The sequence below is a fragment of the Aquila chrysaetos genome, chromosome 23, assembly GCF_900496995.4.
Source record: "Aquila chrysaetos chrysaetos chromosome 23, bAquChr1.4, whole genome shotgun sequence".
Classification (NCBI taxonomy): domain Eukaryota; kingdom Metazoa; phylum Chordata; class Aves; order Accipitriformes; family Accipitridae; genus Aquila; species Aquila chrysaetos.
The window spans coordinates 19,478,277-19,500,532 of record NC_044026.1 but is presented as its reverse complement, the minus strand read 5'-3'; the positions used below and the strand labels follow the sequence as shown (position 1 = coordinate 19,500,532).

Here is a 22,256-nt window from a genome sequence, read left to right as displayed (position 1 = left end):
AGCAAAACAATGATCTACTTTTTACAGAAACAGTACCAACAACAGTGAGATATAGTCTGAAATTTTAAAAGTACATTGAAGGTAAGGCCTTAAACGTGCCCTAAGATACATGATGAGCTTAAATGTCAATCTTAGTTCACTGAAAAGATTGAATAGCAGCTTGATTATACTGTATAAAAGAGAAAATACCACAAACCAAATCATTATTTCTAAGAGTAAAAAAAGTAAAAAATAAGATACCTTACATAGAAAGCTAGATCAGCCAAGCAAATTAAAACCAAACACACACTGTATTAAGCACCAAAGCCAACTCACACACTGAACAGGAATTCTCCATGTTTCCGTATCTGAGAATCAGAGCTCAGAAGATGTGCTACAACCAAAATAAGCTACTGAGTCTAATGGTCAGGAAGTTGCCATGGTTTTGTAATGCTTCCTTTTGACCTTAAGGTCAGTGAAATTATCTTTTTCTGAACAGCTGGCCAAGTTGCAAAGAACAGCTGGACTAAAGCAAGCTGTGTGTTTCAACTTATTCTGACAAAAAACTTAAAACAAGTAAAAGAAACTATAAGTGTAATATTACAAGTATTCTACTCCATTAAACAGAAATCTTGCAATTCATATTCCAGAATTAATTATGGCACTAAGGTGGTGAATTTCAGATTTTCCCTACTATTTTCAAGAGCAAATCCCCACTGACTATCATTGCATATTCCTAAATATCACTTCATATGGACTTATGTAAAACAATGCCTTTCTATTTCTGGATAAACACCATTGCAGGAAGATTATATTGTAAAACAAGATTGATGGATTAGGGATACAACTTCTCCTGAGACTAAATGAAAACTTTTATATGTTGAGATTTTATAAGTAATTTAAGAAAACAAATTAACATCCAGTAAGGTATAAATCTTTAACTGTTAATATTTTCTCATGTACATACTGACTTAAGCATCTGAGAAAACTAGATGTACTTAAGGTGTACACCACTAGATATCCCAAGATTAAAAACAAACCAACTAGAAAGACAACCTTTGAAAACAAAACACAGAAACCTTTTAAATTTTACTGTACAATTCGCTATATTCCAGAGCAAGGTTGAAACTAAGTATAATTTTCAGTTTTACTGGGTTCTTTTGTCAAACTGGAGGGCAGAAAAATATGTTAAAAAAAAACCCCACACAAAGCAAAAGCCAGACAAGAAACAAGAGCTATATGCCTCCTGTCCCACTTTGTAAGCATTTAACTAGTCTTGCCTCAACCTTCAGAGTTAGATACCTTTTTCTGATTAAGGTTTTGTTCTTCATTCAGCTCCCCAGACTCCTTGGTGTCCGCATCTATCTCTTCTTTACTTTCATGCTCATCTTCACTAGTAATGGGCCCATTTTCACATAAAGGAGTTTGAAAATCATCATCAACCAATGGAGGATAGCTGTACTTGAAAGAATCCTAAAACATAAGGAGATTTTTAAAGGACCAGTTATTTAAGAGGATGAGAAGTGCCTTCTCTGGTATTTTTTTAATGGAAATACTATCAATTTTTTTTTTTCCCCATGACTTGTATTCATCCATTTTAAGCTGGACCCCTGTGCAGAAAGCTGACACTACCAATAGTTTTTATTTTATCATCATTAATAGACAGATAAATACAGTCACCCAATGAAGCCAATAAATTGTAACTACTGTTACTTATAGTCACAGTGGAATTGCAGAATCTGGTCTATTGAGGATCAGCATTCAGTCTTAATGCTGAAGTTTTGTTCTTAGCTCTAGGAAACATGGTTTAAAACCCACGACAGCTATTTCTAATGTTCCAAAAGTGATGAAAAACTCTTGATTTTTCTATTTTAGTTTCATAATAGCCACAGTTAGAAAATTAGAAAAAAAAACCCACACAAAAAACAAAACCACGAAACAACCCCCAAAAATCCCTCAAGTTTAACCTAGAGTGTGGACCTTTAACATATCCTGCAACTCAGACCTCAGTCTTTGGAATGCCAAATCAATCTAAGGACCATATTCAAGATACTTAAGTAATGCAGAAGCAGCATACTTAAGTTCTTGAAGTTTCTACAGTGAGAGTCTCTTTTCTGTCAGAAGACCAGTAAAAAACAGTTTTTGCTAACTAGGAATTTTCTTAACATTCTCAAAATAGTTTTCTTATTTCTAATGTTAGAAACAGTGTTTAAACAGGGATCTCTGTTCCTACTGCATTTTCAAAGTTTTAAACCCCTGGTAAACTGAATTAGTCTGTCAGCTTTTCCAGTAGAAGAAGAAAATAACATAGCTTTGACTTCTGTGAGGTAGTCTAGAGCCATGCCCACAGTTCCCAAACTATGCTACCAGCAAGGAGTTAAAAAGATGTTTCAAGAGAGCTCTCCATAAGCAAGTACATTTTCTTGAAACAAAGAATAATGTGATGTTAAGAAAAAAGGAAAAACCTTAAATGAGGCCATTCAAAGAAACTCCAAACAAAACAGCATATTTCCTGCTAATCTATAATCAAGGCCTAAATCTCTGCTGTTCTTCAGGCTGAAACAAGAGTCACAGATCTTTAGGTGATTGAAACAGGTATCCGCTGGCTCAAGCAATATCCTAATAAGGGCCTAAAGGACAAGCTTTAAATATCAGTAACAGACTAATTCACTATTAGAAGAAAAGACTCCAGACTGTTAGAAACATTATAGTAGGCTTGCAGAATATTGACATCCTCCATTTGCAAATACAAGGCAGAAATAGCCAGGTTACCCTCAGCCAAACTGATAAGCCTTTTCACTCCCTTCCAGCATATGATGAAGAGCATATAGCAAAGTGACCTTAATAAAGAGATGTTAATTTTGCTTCACATTTCACTTGACCATGTTAATCCAGAATGCTAGACAGCATCTCATCATTGGGACAACTCAGAGTCCCAGGCTTCCCAATCACAGTCCATAAGTTTCAGTGGCATGGGTTTATCTACTAACAGGGTAAAAACCTCAGAGAGGTAAGCAAGACAGATTTATTCAATGCTTGATACATCCATTCTATAGACTAATGGCTTTCTTTTATAGCAGATGTAGAGACTTTAGACTACTATGTTTGGCAATTGTGGTAGAGATATCTCAATCACAGTAACGGTATTTTCTAAGATTACATGTACACAGTGGCCATGAAATCACAAGCAAAATGCCTAGTGAGGTCTTAACTTCATGCCACTGACCTATGAAAGGTACTTCCAAGAAAACAAACTATGCGCTATCAATTCAGATACCCAGGTGAAGAACACAGCATTCTAGTTGCACATACTGTTCAATATTGGCACCAGTGGAGGGAATCTTGGGCAATTCATCCTTGTCAAATCCATCTCTGACAAAGGAAAACTGGGCAAATACAGAAATTAAAACCCTACTGTATGTACATGTGTTGCATCAATGTGTATGCTGTATGTACATTTGTCTTGCACAAAATGTTATTGAAGAGGCAACAAATCTTCCTGGCCAGTCAGAACCATGTATGCCTTAAGACTTGGACTGTTCCACCATCAGTATCAACAGCTGGAAATGGTAGAATGTGGGATACAACAGACTGGGAATCCAGGAAAACACCAACTTAGTATACATTTATTACTAAATTAAAACAATTAGTAAGTGGCTTTTGAGCACCTAACCCTAATTTTCCAGGCTACTTATCATTAGCTTGCTCCTAGATCTGTTTTAGGCAATTCTGACGAGTTCTCCAAGACAAACCTGCTATAAAGAGAGGGACTTCTGTGCACTGTAGACAAGAACAACTCAGATCCAGGTACACAGTGTGTAGCCCCTCTTGATTAGCAGTATGGCAATAGCCACAGCCAACAGACACTCATAAGGACTTGAATGGAAAGTCCTGCAAAATCCAAGTTTGTTTTTCATAATTAGTTTTAATGCTTTTGATACTCTGGAGACACCTTTGTCCACTAGTTGTCTAACATCAAGCAAGTAACTTTCCTCCTTTCTCAGCTGGCTGACAGTTGATTGAAGGATTTTCATGCTAAGAAAAGCATCAGATTCATCCTTTGTGTGACAGAGTGGAAATAAAACATACTTAAAGATAACTTGACAGATATTGAAGCTTGAAGGCTTCCGATGGAGACACAGAACAGTTCCTTTGATTCAGCAAAATAATCATTGACTCCAAGTTCAACATCTTTAATTCTATTTCCAATTTTTTTTTTGTTGTTGTTGTTAATTCCAAAACTAGTCTCTAACTTTGTTCTTGGATAGCTAGATTCCACTGCACTTACATTCTCTGTATCTCCCCAAAGTAACTAGCCAAATGACCTGCTCCACTAGGTGTTTACATCTGGCAAGCCCTGGCTCTTCCAAGATGCATGCTAGTAGGGGACAGCAGAAAGAGGATGAAAGTCTACTTATGGCTACTTATGAAGGACAAACAGATATGCTGTCCTCTTCGCCTGCATTATGCTAGTTGCAAATATGATGATCTGTTCCTAAAATGTGTGGAAATCAAAGACAACAAGGAATTGGAAGGAGACAAAAAAAAAAAAACCCCAAACCAAACACAAACACTTGACTGGAAAATGGAGGGAATTAATTTATGCAAGTCAGATACTGCCTTAAAAAAACAGGCCTGACAACACTAATACTGATGAATGTACTCTATCTAGTTGCCTCAAGAGGAGCCAAGGTTAACCACCTTAAGAAAAGTTAAATTCTGAGAAAAGGTCAGTAAGTTGTCTGTCTTCTGGTCACTGAAAAACTCCTTGCTGTCAGAGAGATGCAAAATCCTCCTTTCTGTATGCGCTGAAGAAATCTTTGGAAGGAAGATCCAGAGCACAATTTTGGAGTCTGAATATTTGCTAACAATGCTTCCAGATGATGACAGTTCTGAGGTTAAAAGTTCAAAACACCTATCAAGTGGCTAAATACCAAAGACTCAGTAGTTAGACAAAACATCTGCTGGTTCAAAATACAGGGCTTTTAATAACTAAAGATATAGCTTCTTTTCCGAAATTGTCAAAACCCCTGGAGTCCTTTTCAAGCAAGTTTACTCCCGTTCTACTACTTTATTTCTGTCACTGCAACTTACTACCACAGACAAATGGTTTGGATAAGCTGCCTCCATGATTCTGGAACTTGTTAACGGTCTTAGAAGATGGGCAACATGGAGCCAACTTTGTCAATAACCGCTAACTGCCAATGAGACCTTTCAGGACCAAGGCAGGATAAAAGATAACTCTAAGATTGTGTGCTCAACCAGATACTTCAGGAGGATATTTAGCAAAGTCACAAGTTCTTTCTTTAAAGATGTAATTAGCTATCAGTTCAAATGGTCTAAAAAGCAGACAGGAGATACTCAGCTCTGAGGAAGAAAAGAACTTTCCCCCTCTATTGGAACAATAGGACAACACCATGGGAACTAGGCTCAGAACCACTGCTATACCCCTTTCAAATCCTTACTGAAGCCACTTCAGACATCAGCCCTCCCCTCAATGAAGTTCAGCAATTTCAGCTTTCTTGAACATGAGAAATTTCTTACATGAGACTGGAGAGTTTGGGAAGCAATTTTCCATGGAGAAAGAGAGTATCTTTTCTTCAAGAGTCTTGTGCAAAAGCACTTTTTAAAGGCTGCTACTTTCAGCCAAATAAAAACCAAGGTAACTTAGTCTTTAATGTTCCCAAAACAAGTTTCGTATGTTCTGGCTACCAGAAATCTACTTTGAGTTTGTATATAAAGGAACATGGCTTCTCCTACTATTGCTGAAGCAGAGTCTTCCTTTTCTCCATATTGTTACTGCCATAATTCCAAAAACAGGAAAAAAAAAAAAAAAGGAAAATAAGTAAAAATAACTCCTCTGCAGTGGGCTGATTCCACTACCACAAGTGGTCTACAAAAACTTTAAAGAAAAAACATCCTCTTTCTGCAAATTCTATTATAAAGATTATGCAAACTTATTTACTAGCTTTGTGAAAAGTGAAACCTGTTGTACAAGATGCTTGTGCTGTTTCACTGTTTAGATTGCACTAGAATAGGATCCAGGCTCTGTTAAGTGATACTGGATTGCAGCATGTTCTTTGGAGCTCTAATATACTCTCAAAAAAGAATCTTCTACAGTCATGTCTTAAAATGCAGCCTTAAAGACAACAAAGAAAAAATAATTGCAGTATGATTGTCTTTACTGAATCATAGCTTTGGAGCAGGATGAAAACTGAGCCATAAACCCTATTTTCTGTCCACAGAACTTGTTTCATAAACCAATACATAATCTCTAATTCATTAGGTGGGAGGGAAAAAAAAAAAGAAAGAGTAGAAGGAGGAATGACACTTAAAATGGATTTTTATTTTTTAAGGCCTGAAAAACTAAGTGGTTTCCAATGACTTCAAAGTGGATGAATGATTCAGAAAAGTTATTTCTGTACTTAAGACTGCCAGATAGCAAATTCTTATGAAGTTAGCCTATTTTTTATTAATGTGATTTACAAGTTATCATTGGCAGAACAATTTCACATCCATGAAGTGCCAACTCTCAACCCCACATGTGTAATTTATACAGGCATGTCTCAATCTATCACAAAAGGACCATGAAATGTTAATATACTTACTGTTCCACCCATGTGAGGTGGCAGATACTCTCCACTGATGTATTCCTGTACATCACTCTTGTTCGTGAACTTTAACATGCTTATTGCATCTGGGCCAAGCCAACCCTTCACAATTTTAAAAGCAGCTTTTAAAAAAAAAAAAAAAAAAAAAAAAAGAAGAGGTGTATGTAAGTTGTCAGGAAGGGGTTTTTTGCAGTGTACTGGTAGACCTTATAGAACACAAGTGAGCTACATCCCATAAGATATGGCAGGACCTGCTCTGAAAATATCTATTATAATGGGAGTAAACAGTGCAAGGAAAAGATTATTTACAGAGAAAATATTTTATGGACATATACTTTTCTACAGAAGAATGCAGATAGACCACAGACTTTCATGGAAACAGTATCTTTGATTTAATAAATGACAACTTTGTTGTCTTGGATTTTAGCCCAGGAAGTACTGAGGGGTAAAACCAATTGTATTTCCAAATCTGAGTGAGGGACATTGGGAAAGATGTGTATACACTTTCCCAGTTGAAGTGTTTTGCTGCTTTAAAGGACACTTGTTTAGATTTACAGAGTATTTTCAAAAAACATAGTTATTTCAGTGATGGTAAAACATGAATATACAGAAAAATCTAAAGCCAGCATAAAAATACGTATTCATATGGTAAAAATACAAGAACAACACGTTTATCCTGTACATTATAATTAAAGGTAGTTATTGAAGTACACACATCAAAACATATGTAACAATATCAGTGTCCAGTGTCAGGCATCTATCTTAAATTGTGTATTCTAGTTTTTGGCTGGTTTTAAGTGTCCTTCAATTGTTGATGATAGTATTCCTAAATCATGAACAGATCCAGCTTTGAAAGGATTACAGTTGGAAACATATAAGGAATAGACTATTTATCAAGGTCTCCCAAGCTTTAAAGATAACAGGATGAATACAGACTGCATTTAAAGTATGATCCAAAATGCAATGCTAGAAGGAAAAACAAAAAGTATGCAACCTACAAATTGACAAATTTCAGGATGCATGTTTAACAAATTCCACCATTCAGCTGTATCTACACAGAGCAGAAAAAATGCTTCCTATTTATGCTACTAATTTTAGAAAGTTATCACAACCAAAAAACCCCCAATAAAAAAACAAACAACTCACCATTCATTATCCATGGCATTTCAAAGATCACTATCTTTGCTGAAAAGACAAAAAGAAAAGGAAATAATGTGAATACCAAGCGTTATGTATTTCTCTGTTTAAGAGGAAGCACAGCAATAATGGTCATGTAAAAAGTGAATACTCATTTTTAGAAACCTCCATGTTCACTCCTCTGGGGAAGCAATTTTGTATAATTGTTTTTAACATGTATAAACCTATTTCTGTTACTATATAAAAACATTAGCTGTTTGCTTGGAAAATAATTAATAAAGTTCTAAGTTATACACTGTTTATATACTTCTCTGGGATACTACTTTTCTGACATACTGTTACTAATAAGTAATCTCCCCAAATAAGGCAGAGAAGGTAAGATCTCAACCTGACCTAGAAAAGCAGCTATTGAATGGAAAAGGAAGTTTAACAGTTATATTCAGCACCTCTTCTTCCCAAACAAATAGTAAAAGTCTTGGTAAATCTACATTTTTTTCCCAAGCTTTCTTTCTTTTAGCAGAGAAGTCTGAAAAGTTAGTACTTTTGACTCAGAAGTGTCCCAAAATTTCTGTTGAATGTCAAAAAAACCAAAAACATAATGTTGCACTTGCTTTGAAGTTTGGTATTTGATCAAAGTTCAAAACTTTGATCAGCAAGCTGAAATGTAATATTCAGAGTTTAAGCAGTTGCTGTACAGAATTTCAATACTCACACATTTTTCACCTAAAATTTATAACTTACATGAGCTAGCAAAAACTATTCTGTGTTTGCCTAACCATAAAAAAAAAATTAGCAGACAAGTATGCAGGTTTTTCCAAGTGTGCACACAAACATGCCTTATTCTTGTTTAGAGTAAACCACTGCTCCCTAAGATTTTCTATAGCCATTCATTCTTTGTCCCCTGAAGACTCCTAAAGGATGCAAACTACCATGCAAGTTTGCAAAGCTTCTATCCAAGTAACAAGGAGCAAAGGAAAAAACAGGCCAATTCAGTTCTACTGAAGGCTTATATCAATTTTTAATCTGTAAAAACATTTCTTAAATTATTATTTCCTGAAAAGCCAGTTGATTTTTGATGAATGTAAAGTTTATTTACAATACAAAGTTGTGCTGACATACGAGCACAAAAATATTCTGCATCTGTAACACCCATGTGTTCCATGTAGTTACCACAAAGCACACACAAAAAGACTTAAGTCTCCCACATCATCTGTAATATTATTAAATGCTCTTATTACATAAATCTACAGTGCTTAAGATTTAATATACAATACTTACTGAGGAAGTTTGGGTAGTAATCTGTAAAACAGTTGACAATAAACCGAACAAAATCCAAGTCCTAAAATAAAAGCACAGAAAAAATGCAACGTAAATCAAAACATTAAAAATACAGGCTTAGTTAAGCTGAGGCACTTATTGAATAGTACAAGTTACTTATATTGTAATCATCTACATTCAAGTTTTACACATACTACAAACATCATCCAAACTCAATGCAATGCTTTTCACTTCATTAAATTGCTGCAGGATTGTGGCCAAACTTAGCTTCATGGTCTAAGAAGGAAGTCAACAGACCTATTATCAATGCAGTAAATCAAGTATCTAAACTACTACAGAGTATTAACAGGATTTAAGCTGTACAGGAAAGATACAGGAAAAATAAACCTTTAACACTAGAAAAACTTGACAGATTATCTTAACGCCTTACAAGGGAGAGCACTAAACCTACTGAAATTTCCCTTCGATAACTTACCTTGCATACTGTTCCATATACTACTGCACTCAGGATCTTCCAGAGGGAAAAAAATAGGTTTTCTTTTAAGACAATTTTTGGTTTCGGTATTAGTTTGTGGTATGCAGAGAAATCATAGACGGAGGCAGCACTCAAAAAAGCTGCTTGTATAGCACCCATTTTCAGGGTGCTTCCATCCAATGAGCAGCTGCACAGAAATAGTACAGCCAAGTCTCCATTGCAAAATCCAGGTATAACAGAACTGACTACACAGTAAAGGGCAAAAAAAGTCATTTTATGAAACAGGTATAGATAACGAAGTGAGAGATACCTTACCACAATAAGATACTTCGGTTAGGTGGGAAGCCTGCCATGAGTACTCATACTTTCCCCAGTCCTAACGGAAGTGACCACTACTACTACTTTCAGAAAAAGTACAAAATATATTGCTAATGGAGGATCCAAAGCCCATCATAACAGTAAAAAAGCTATGGGGAACGGGCTCCGAGAATGATGTAAACATGCTATTACAACATTTGCCAACAAAGAAAAAAAATCAACACCCTGCGTAAAAGGGCTACCCACAACCTGAAAGCTTTATTAGTAGGTTCAGTAACTAGAAATTAACTGAAAGCTTGGTATCTTTAGAGGCAGAAGGTAGCCTTTAATAGAAGCATTTCTCAACTGGCTGTTGCTTGTACCAAGTGCAGTACCTTTCTTTTAATAGCATAAACAGTGATAGATTTCCAAGCAATGATTAGAATCTCCAGTGCATTAACAAGGATGCTACTCTCTATCCTGCTGCCTATCCAAAAGCGGCACTGTCACATATTAGGAGGATGGATCCATTATTTTGCTGAAAGCCTGGAATTAGAAGTACAGATTTCAGCGAACCATTCAATAACTGCATCTATTCTAGTTACCTGAACTGGTGCGACAAGGCATGAGCTATCAGAATTACCTGGCTGCATACCAGTGATAAAAGCTGACGTAGGAGATGTCCATAGCAATGGAACAAACAAATGAAGCATGCTCTGGAAGAGAACTCAGAAATCAAAGTTCTTTTAGGATAAAATTTATCAGTTACTCTACATGGCTACAAACAGCCATTAAAAAAATATTCCTTTCTGTGATAAGTGTACTAACTACAAAGCAAGACTGTGCAATGGGACACTTATAGACAGCACTTGCTGAGATTGTGTCTCTGGGAGTCTCAAAGACACCAGAAAGAAGTTGCTTCAGGATATGCTCCACAAAACCAAAATCAAGTTGCTTTTTCACATCAAGGAAATTACTACAATCCTTTATTCTTGTTATATAAAACCATGGCTCCAGTATTATCTTTAGGAGTATGGACAGACAGCCCTCAAGGCACAGATAAGAGCACCAATCCTGTCTTGCAAAACTGAATTACACCGTATTTATTTGTCAAAATATCTTAAAAGCTTGTGGCGCTGTACTGCACAGCTGCAAGGTCACAATGCAACATGAACCATTTTGCCTGGAAAAGGTAGAAAGAAAGCTTTTTTCTTTTTGTTTATATTTAAATACCAACAAAAAAAGGAAGAACAAGATTCAAGTTTTAGCCATTCCTGTAAAAATAACAGGACAGCATGGCATTTGGGAAGAAAAAATTCAATATTCTATAGATAAGATTATTTTTTTTAACCTATAGACAATCTATGAGATTTTTAGTTATCAAATTAAATCTATAAATATGTAATGATAGGCAAGATCTCCATCTTGCCATCTAAACCAGCTTAGATCCTGCTCCTGAAAGTGGGTGCTAAAAAAGTACTTTTCTCTACTGAACTCAGCCGAAGTGAATGAGGTAACTGTAGATTTTCGTCTGTCTAAAGTTACCCAAATGTCACCTCCCCCAACCCCTCAAAAAAAAAAAATCCTTACTTTAGATTGTGTAAGTTGAGGATCAGTAAAAGTGCAGGAGGTGATATTGTTCTAATCTTCTAAACAAGCTCCTACAAAGCAAATCTTAAAGATGCTTGTAGTAAACTATGGGTATGCATTTATGCTTTCCATAAAAAGATACCAATAGGTAGAAAACCAGACCTAAAGGAAGAGATACTGCAACATACATTCACTCCTAAACCCACATAAATTTAAAAAATGCATTTTCATTTCCAAATTTCAGAAGAGGATCTCTATCAATAGGTAAGCTGCAGCTTCATGATATGCCATTAACCAGATCACATTCTACTAGTAGTAGTAGTATATCATTCAGACTGTATTAACAGCAACTGTAGATAAAGCTGCACACAAGCTGATGCCCAGACTCATACCTAAAATGGCTCACCCCCCCGCCCAGATCTGGTGAATTTAAAAGACTCACTGTAAAGGTGACAACATAAAACAAAGATTGCACCTCATGCACTTAGAGCTAAATAAATCTAGTGATCCAGATATTAACAAGAACTTCTGCTCTGTAACAAGTGCAGCTTTTGAACCTGGATATTTTAATAAGATATACCAAAAATCCAACTAAGGAACAATCTTAGGAGCAAAATGCGTATTAAAAAACTTCTAGAAAATACACAAAAAGTCCAGATGACAGTGTGCAACCGGACAGTGTACTGATGAGCGTTGAGAAGGGAGAAGAGAGTACTGGGATCAAAAATTCCATCTCAAAGCAAGGGAAGTGAAAAAGAACCTCAAAAAAGAAGACCCAGAGCATGCAGTTGACAGTTCTGTCTTCAACTGCAATATATTTACAAATAACTCCATAAGGAGTAGTTTGCGATTCTGGTCCTCATAGAAGTGCTGACACATACAACATATGAATACCAATGGATATAAGCAAAAGATGCCTATCCCAAGTTTACTAAAGTAAATGCTTAAACAAGTGAACCAAATATATTTCTTTGTATGTTTTGTAGGTTGAAATCCATCATATGATAAAAACTGTTCACAAGGGATAGGTACTAAGGCAATTGTTTTCCTCTGGAAATAGATAATAGCGTTTCTGCATCGCAATGGAAAAATACCACACTGAGCAGAATCTCTAGCTCGGTCAGACTACTAGAAACCCCACTCTACATGCTACAACATTGATGCTACTACACTACAAACGCAGGGTAGTTTAGCATCGTTCAAAGAAATGCAGGTGTATGGATACCAAGTTACAACAGGTTCAGATAGTGTGCAAGAATCACTGAAGCAAAAGCAAATATGGAGTGTCGTTGAACACTATGAAATTCCAGAGGTCATGTAAAAACAAATAATTGTGTGCTTTGTGAAAGCTTTAGTGAAAATGAAGAGATACTCAACTATTGGTTTTCTAAAGTAAGAACATTCCACAGGGATGAGTTTGGGGAAAATTTTAACATTTCACAGTAACGTTTTCAGGATCAGTTTATGAAATAATATGGCCAAAGAGACCATAAATGAAGCTTTTGAAAATTCAAAATCCCACAAATCACATTCTTTAAATCTTCCACTTTTCCATATAGGCACAGGACTTAAGAACAGCTAAGACCATCAATTCAGTAACAGTTCTTAAATACATTTAAGTTTCATGTAACATACATGAACAATTTGCTAAATTCCAATAAGCATCTAAACTTAAACATTCTCTGAAGTTTACTTCAGGCAGGGAATTACCCAATCCTATGTATAACTACAGTAAATCTCTAATTAATTCCCAAAGTAGACTACTGACTTGACATATGACTAAGTGGTATGGAATTAATTTTTTCCTCCACTTATTTCCGAATACCTAGAACATGGAATTTCAAGTACTTAATTCTGCAATGTTTTTAAAATTGATGAAGCTTTTAATTTTGTAAGTTATTGTACAAATGGGAAATAGTTTTCTGGAATAGTTTCCAGAACTAGTATAATTCCTCTCAGCTTCTTTAATGATTCAGTTCTACAATTATATCCAAGGCAAAAGTGAAATCCTACTCTTAAAATCATTACAATTTTCTTATCTAATTGCAACCTTTTGAATAATCATCACTTTTACAGAAGTGACTAAGCTACACTGCTCCTCCTTCATTTTGTAGTCCTAAAGAACATCTAGAAATGCATAAAAACTTTTGCTAAGAGAAATGTCTCCTCTCCTGAATGAAAAGTTGGAGTCTCTCATTTATGCAAGGTCAAGTGTGGAGGAAGCAGTCTTCAGAAAAGCTGATAGGTTGGACAAGGAACTGAAAAAGGGGGTGAAGATATTATTCCCGAAGAAGTATAAATTTGAGTCTGACAGACAGGCCTACAATTCAGGAGTCTATCACATCTGTTCAAACTCAGACACCTGCATTTTTTCTGTATCTGTACACAGCAACTAGCACGCAGATTTCTTCATTATACTAGTCTCATCATTGTAATAACATGTATGTTAGTAAGAGAAAAGACAGACTTGGACTATATTTGGTTAAAGATGAATACTGAAAGCAATGTTGACTTGATGAACTGCTCTTTTGCATCCAGCTAACTTATCTTCACAACAAAATTCAATGGGTGGAGAGAGATGCATGCAGGGACTTAAGAAATGAACGCAATTTAAATATACAGGGACAGCATACACAGCATGGAGGATGGAAAGGCAAGACCAGGATCAGAATTGTCAGCTGACTTTTCGGTACAGATCATCAAAGATCTCAGCCACTGCATCTAAGGGTTTTAATGCTTCACCATTACCCCATTTTTCCATCCTTCACTCTTGACTGATTTGTCCAAAAAAGATGACAACAATGAAAATGGAGCTGTTGAAGGAATGGCAGCAACTGCACTCGCAACAAAAGATGGCTCAGCCTACTGCCTTTTGGGGGCTTAAAAATTAAGTTCTACTACTGTCATCCATGACAGCTCACACACCAAGCTGGTGAGCAACTACTATATATAGTCATTTTGGCTCAGTCACCAAACTAAAAGCAAGTTTTCAGTGTGCTGCACAAGACTTAAACTTTAATATGTAACAAAAGGTTTGGGAAACTGCTCATGTCAAGGGAAGAAGCTCTACATATCATTGATGTGAGCAATTGTTAAATTACTTAGGTGTCAAGGACTGCACAGGGACTCCCCTTTTTCTGGGGACATAGGTTAAATAAGTCAGAAAGCAATCAGAAAAACACAATAAAAATACTTACTATATGACTGATTCCAGTTTCAGCCATGTCAAATACCACTGTTAAGGGCTTTCCATGATCTCTCTTGGCATAATGTTCTAACCAAAAAGCTACCAGTTTCTTTTTCTCAAGTTGTTGTTTAGGATCTCTTGTATGATGTTTCACTCTGAACCAAACTTGTGAGAAGAAAGAAAAACACATACAAAAATTGAAACAACAGACCAAATTATCAGAAAACATTATCCAAATAACTATACAGGATGCGCTGAAATTTGTTAACACCCCTGAGTTTGTATTCTACATTTCTACTGATTTTATGGCTACAGAACAGCTAGAAAGACAAGCTGCATACCTTACCCCACCTCCCTTTCCTTGCTCACATTTTTATACTGGAACTTTTTAGAAATTGAAAATAAAGAATTACAGCACAGAAGAAACAGGAGAGTGGAAAAATACTTTTCATGTATTTAAAGACTACTTATCTAGATTATAACTTCATAATTTCAAATTAAATCACATGGTCCTCAGATTTGATATTATGTTCTGCATATATTCTAAGTATTGTTGTGAAATTTGTTTCTTTTTCTGCTTAGGTTTTCTACAGCATTGTAGTTGATGTGTTTTGAAAAACTATTTATACACACATTATGAATTATACAAAAAGCAACAGACCTTTCTAAAATAAAATGAAAAAAATCCAGATGAGCAACATTATATAAGTGAAAGCCCAATACATACCCTTCTGGAATAAGAAATAAGTTATGCAAAGACAAGTTTTTCCATGAAAAGTAGCATATTTCAAAGTAACAGACTTTATAAAAATGTCTGAAACCATTGTATAATCAGTAATTTGAAGTGATAAAAGAAATATTTGGGGCAGCAATGAAAAGCAGCCTTCATTTTTGGTACCTCTACAATACCAAAATTAGACAAGCCCTGAAAATAATTGTAGATATACTCTAATATTTTTCTCTGAAACTTGGAAAGTCTTACTAAAAAACAGATTTCTTCTCCATGTCTTTTACTTCCAATTGCAAATAAAAAAAAAAACCAACATTTTATGGCTCATGTAAAGAAACAAACTTTTTTTTTTTTTTTTTTTTTTTACACATAGTATATTAACTAGATGCTCTAAGTTCAGAATTTCAAAGATACCCCTATTCAAACACAGGACTCTTGTGAAAGTAACCAATAATTCTTGAAGAACTTCATTATACTTTAAAATGTCTATTTTACATAACAAAATGAGAATGGAGCATGTGGCCCAAGAAGCACGTTTCTCAAATGTTGACTAACCAGGAACTTTTAACTACAATGCAATCTGAATTTACATACCAAGTCAGATATTCTGACCCAATTAACATTCACAAAAGAAACATTTCAGGTATGGAAAATTGAGACATTAGTTATGTTTCAGTGACAATAAAATCAGAAATAGTTATTTACCCAACTTACACATTCTTGTCATGAAACAACTGCATTATTTTCTCAGACCAAGCACTGATGCAAAGAAGTGATGGTCTGTTTTTTTTTCACTTCTCCCCTTCCCCCCAATCTCACCAAATTGGACCACCCAGTATAATCATGCTCAGCTTTCTAAAAGCTATTAAAAAAGGTATCACCGCCACTTATCCTTGAATACTTACCTTGGAGGCTAAAAGAAAATCATGAAGCATAACAAAGCAGCAATTTTTCATACAGCACTGATATCTCACAATGATAAGAAAAGGGACAGTTGCTGTATTTTTCTGGTCATTACTTTTTTTTTTTGAAAACTAGTAATATTGGTGTTTACAAAACAGTCATTTCTGTAAAAGATTGGATTGTTAGTGTATTTCTGGAAGTACAAACTAGCCCTTGTAAACCAAGGAAAAGCAGAATTTCAGATTTCATTTTTTTGTTTTTTCAAGGTTCAAGATTATTGCTTAGAAAGCCTCATGAGTGATTTGTTTAAAAAGCCTCTTTTGCCTCATAGGATTTAAGCTTAATTAAAAGTAAATATGTGAGATGTTACAACAGATTAATTAATAGAAAATAATACTGACCACCTATTATACACTAGTAAAACATTCTCAGGAGTATTTCAGGCAATATTTACTGTTTCCCTACAAATCTTATTCTTTAGTTACTAGAATTTAATCACAACTTGAGAGTTCATTCTCCAACAATTCTCAGCTATCCATACTGTTACTGAACATTCCGATGACATCAGAAAAAATGAAAAAAACAGGAAAACCATTGCAGACCTCCTGTGAACCACTGCAAGTATGCAAGAATGTGGGCTGCTAGAAAAGCAATGACAATGCACTGTAATAATGAACATTTATACTAGTCATATACTCACCACAGTAGATACAGAAACAGTGCACTCCAACAGGAAAGTTAAAACCTGCATTATAATTAGGATAAAGGTTTATGATTTTTTAAGACTGCTGATAAAAGTTTCCTCATTCCACTTCTGTGATCCAGAGATACTCAAAATTACCATCTTCTCATCATTTTCAGTAAAAACAGTTGCCAGTATGTACCTACTTCTATTTTTAAATTGTTTATTTTTCAAAATAGATGCTAAAATGCTGGAAACAAAAAATAATGATCAGTGATTGAAAATATTATATTCTTTGTAACTTACATAATTTATAGCCCTCTTTATCATATCCATGCAGAAAGAGAGAACCATTTTCAAATAACCATTTTGGAAGGACAGATTCTGTCAAGTCTGCAAAGTCAAATGAAACATTATTTCAGTAATCATATTAATAATCCCATTGTAACTTAACAGAAGTCACTAAAAATGCTCCACCCTTTAATTCAGATTGTGAAGTCCTGTAGATAGAGCTCACCTTCAAAACATTCTCACAGTACAAAAACCAGATCTATTGTACCTAGGGAGTCAGAGCTACTGCTACTACAATGAACAATAGAGCCTTGTTTTTTGTGGGTTTTTTTGTTGGTTGCTTTTTTTTTTTTTTTAAAGGACTCCATTCTAGCAAATGCACAAAGACAAAACACAAGATAGCTGCCTGTCTTCCCCCTAAACAACCTTTCAATAGACACATGGAACCACAACAAAACAGTGAGACAGCACTGGTCAACATAAAAAGCAATAGTTCTAATTTTTTTTTTTTTTTTTTTTTTTTTAACTGAGTTGAAAAGTTCCTGCTCAGCTCTGTGGTACTTACAAAATCTTTAAAAGGTGCTTAATGAAGCTACATATAGAAGTCAGTTGTAGTTCTATAGGAAAGCAACATACACCATCAAAAGCATTATATAACATAGCTTACCATTAACTGTATATTCTTTCCTCCACTGAAGGCTTTCATCAATCATCTTTAATGTATCATCCACAACATCATGACGCCAAATCAGATAATTTTCAACCCATTTATCATCTTGCTGAAGTCTTTCCACATCTCTAGAATCATATTTTTCCGATTTATCTAGTAAATAAATCAATTACTGTAAGAATATAGTATTTGCTATGAAAACATGAAAAGGAAATTTATCAGGTTTCAATATAAGCATCTACTAGGTACGCAGCATTTCTTTTACAGTCTCAAACTTAAGCAGACAAAGCACAGCATGAGAAATTGATGAAAAACAACTATCTACTATGATAATATTTAGGAACACTACAAGATTACTCTCACTAGAAAAATATTTCCTGTAATACTTATTCCAAGAAAAAAAAAACATTAGAAAAGAAGGTGTGTGTAGGGCAGGTGTAATTTTTTTTAAAAACAGGTTTCTATAATTAACATAAATTAGTATACAGTCTAAGAATGTTTACTGATGAATGTATACATTAAGCATCACTAGTTCAAGCTTGAGTTCTCAAACTTATAGGCATCAGCATGTCAAATTACAAAATGTCAGAGAACAGATGTTAAAATGACTATTTTTGACCATGCATTAAACAAAACTGTTTTCATTAAAGATTACAGATTCTACACTTGTTGTAAATTGTTACCTTACTGAACACAAACTACATGCAACTCTAGAGCAGCACAAAACCCCCAAGCCTCAAACTCCTCTTGTATCAGGTTAGCAACAGGATAACAGGTTAACATGCTTTAGGAAGTGATGAAACAGGAGTTGCTGCTGCTCATTACTTTTTTTTAAATTATTTTTTAAACAGGAAAGTTTGTAAAATACAAATGCCTAAGTAGACCTATTTTTGTTGTAGATCTGCTTAAACAAAGACTCAGTTTTCAGATCAATGCTCCTCTTTGAGAAATCTGCATAATCAAAATGCAAATCAAGAGCCCATGATAGAAACAGGCTTCTGAAAACAACAGACACTGATACACATCTCTTTGCTAACTACTAAAAAAAAAAAAGCTTTTAAAGTACTCAAATTTATTTGTGATTAGCATGAAAAAAAGTTAAGACTGGTTGTTAATAAAACAATGTTAATTTTCACATACTGGAGAGAATTCCTTTGTCAGCAGCAATAAACTCAAAATAACTACTTTCAGGGCCATCATAATTAAAATAACTATTTTGAACACTGACTAGATGGTTTAGGGATGCATATTTCAATCAGACATCTTAACTCTGAGGAAGATGTTAAGAAAAAGATACCATTAAATTCTGCTAATATTTTTAGTTTTACTGGCCCACCTGCAAGGATGTGACCTATTTTACTTGTCTTTAAATTTATACTGTCACAAATTAGTCAATGTAACTGTAAGAGTATACCCATTTTAAATGCACCCATCCACCAAGAGTTATTATAGTTGCACTCCCCCAATGTACCTCTTCACACCCAACTGCTTCTCACATAATCTACTCAGTTCCTTCTTCATTAGGTTTCAAATTTCTCCTTCCCTTGATGCCATCCCACTACCTTACCTTGTTCCTTAGCCAAGCCTACAGTCAAATCCCACTTTCCTTAATCTCAGTCTCCTACTTGCTCCTCTCTGCCCAAAAGCCTCCAATCTACTAAAAACTCACTTTCAGTTCCTTCTCTCATCATTTCCATACTTGCACCGGACAGCTCATTCCCTATATTCTGACTAAGTCCAGTAAAGTGAACACTCAGGACAAGACTGAAATGATATTTAACTTCTCTGTGGCTCTAGGTCAACCACAGATGGAACAAGTTGCAAAGATTTGGAGTGTTAACTTTATGAAAGTCTCAACTGCTCATTTGAAATTTGATTATTCCCCCAATGATTATGATTTGGGACAGTTTTGCCTGAGAAACACTAACAGTATCTAGTTTCAAGTTAGAATCATAAAAAAACTAACATTGGAGAGGATTTCTACAGGTCATCTCAGTCCTAACTCCTGCTCACAGCAAGGCTAACTTCCAAGTTCAAACAGGTCACTAAGTACCTTTGTCAGTCAAGTTTTGAAAACTCAAAAGGGTAGAAAGATTCCACAGCCGCTCTTCGCGTAACGTGCATTCCAACCAAAAACCCCTTCAGAGATACTGTCATGTGCAGTAACTAAGCTGGCACATCCACTGTCAGCTAAAGTAAGAGAAGAACTGGCTTCTCTTAGCCATGGTATACTAGCTATTCCATGCTATGCATTATTCAATATGGTACATTAGCTATTCAAGCCATATATAGCTACTCATAGCCGCAGCAAACTAGGGCTTTGCAAGAGCTAAGATTTACTTTAACATCAGTATTACATGTCTCCAGTGCCTGAGCTACCTTACTTCAACCTGGTTTAACAATCTCTAACACACACTAGCTCCCACCAAGGAGTGACTGCAGTTAATCAATCAACAAAGTATTTTTCTGAGATCAGTCCCATGTATATCCTGTTTCTATAATGGATTCGGGTACTGTGTAAAGAGAAAAACACACACCACCAGGTAAAAACTAAGAGGATAACACCTCACACTGCTTTCTGAGGCTCTCTTTGCTCTCAGTATCTGTTTGAGAGCAGAACTGTCAGAATGACAGAACAGTGCATCTTATATCAAACAGTAATTCAAAAACATTCACATATCATGTGGAACGTGCCTCAGAACACATGTTTCTGGGCCACTAACAAATTTTCCCAAACTCTGAACTTAGATAACATTAAAAAATAGAAATTTAACTAGTCAAATTCTGCCTCCACAGGCGCTTGCAGGATGTCGGTATTTCAATCAGGTAATCTTAACAAGACTTATAGAACAACAGGAGTACTGATTACTGTTTTAACCTTACCCAATTTATCCAATTCTTGCTACAAAATAAAATTTAAAATGAGATTGTGAACCCAAAAGAAAAGTGTTTTCTCACACGTATAAAGCAGAGTGATATGAAATTGCTGGAGTCCTTCCAATAATCCAGTCATTGAAAAATGTCAGTTCAGAGGAGGAATTTCTCTTCAAATTTGTGCATTTCCCATAATTCTACAAAAATCTGGAAACTTGTTTTCAAACTATGCTGTGAAATAATCTGAATGTTTCTAGTTTTAAATCACTCGTGGAACACTTAACTGCAGTTACTGGATTATTAGAAATTTCTGGAGTTAGAACAGAATTAGTTGAAAGAAAATAGACCTTCAGGGTTCTCAACACATAATTTAAACACACAACAATTAAGAGGCCAAAAAGGAAACAGAAGTTGAGGGGTATCCAAATGGAAATTCAGGTGAAACTATAAACTGAAGTAACTTACCTCAGACAATCTCCAAGCCTAGCCACTTAAGATACCTGTAAACATATATTGATGCTTTTCTCACTAGGAAGTTAAGTGCCTGTTACTTCACACCTGCAGAACTGCCACTAAGATGCTGAGACACTAAGTTTAATCACCCTTTACTCAGGCAGATGGACATCTCTGTAATTAAGTCCATAACAAACAGAATTTCATGAAGTATTTGGAACACACCCTCCTTGCCCCAGAAGTAACACAAGGAACAGCATCCATAGCTACTTCAGTTCAGAAAGTGCTAGTGAAAGCCACATATGCAACAGCAGTGCCAAGCTTTTGTGAAACATTTCATGGTTAAAGACAACTGTCCAGAAGCTTGGAAACCTGGTTCCTCCCTCAGCCCAAGAGATTCAAATCTTACTGCATACCAGAATAGTTCCACAGCCAGTGGAAAACGCAAAACTGAGATGCCGCAAGACTCTTCTGTTGAACTGGTAAACTGTGTAGAAACTAAGCAAGACTCAGATCCAGAAAAGCAAGCGAAAGCATCATCTGCTTAGCAAATCTGATATTTACCAGAGCATTAAAATCAAATTCTAAGTTATATATGTGGGAGTAACAGTGACAGCAGCAAGAGGAGCCCAAAATTAGCTCTCAATTCCCTTAGCTAAAAGGCCTTCGGGAAAGTTTGAGTGAACAAGGAGATTGACCAGGTCTCAGACAGAACTTTAAAGGTTTCAAAGTTCATAATTTTATTTAACCTTATTTTAAAAAAGGCTACTTAGTTACTTTTGTTTCCTCATTGAACATTTAGGGTCAAGGGAGAAGACAGAAAAAGTTCTGTTTGAACATCAGCTTCTTCCCATAACTCATCCTCCTTTTTTCTTGCTTAAGCAAGGAGTTCTGTTCTTTCTATGACCACAACCACATTTAATAGTTGTCTTCTTCAAGCTGAGAAACTCATGGTGAAACTCTAGGACTTAATTACAATCTTCCAACATAAAGGATCCTGTATAACACAACATCTCTGAAAAGAACTCCAGAGTCATGCAAAACTAAATGAACACAAATTTCACTGCAACAATTCATGAAATTCTTTGATGCACAAATT

The 22,256-nt window shown here is 35.4% G+C and overlaps 1 protein-coding gene across 4 annotated transcripts in view; it reads right to left on the bottom strand.

The window, feature by feature from the left end:
* The window catches only part of MOSPD2 (motile sperm domain containing 2), a 37,217-nt gene that overhangs the window by 10,551 nt on the left and 4,410 nt on the right, over positions 1-22,256 (bottom strand). For 3 of the 4 annotated variants that reach the window (XM_041119487.1, XM_041119488.1, XM_041119489.1), the window contains 7 exons: positions 17,828-17,983; positions 17,176-17,262; positions 14,565-14,719; positions 9,006-9,066; positions 7,737-7,784; positions 6,588-6,712; positions 1,282-1,452 (listed from right to left, as the gene is read on the bottom strand). In XM_041119487.1, coding sequence (XP_040975421.1) covers positions 1,282-1,452; positions 6,588-6,712; positions 7,737-7,784; positions 9,006-9,066; positions 14,565-14,719; positions 17,176-17,262; positions 17,828-17,983 — 803 coding nt within the window. The remainder of the gene's footprint in view (positions 1-1,281; positions 1,453-6,587; positions 6,713-7,736; positions 7,785-9,005; positions 9,067-14,564; positions 14,720-17,175; positions 17,263-17,827; positions 17,984-22,256) is intronic. The other variant, XM_029998936.2, reaches the window with a different exon arrangement.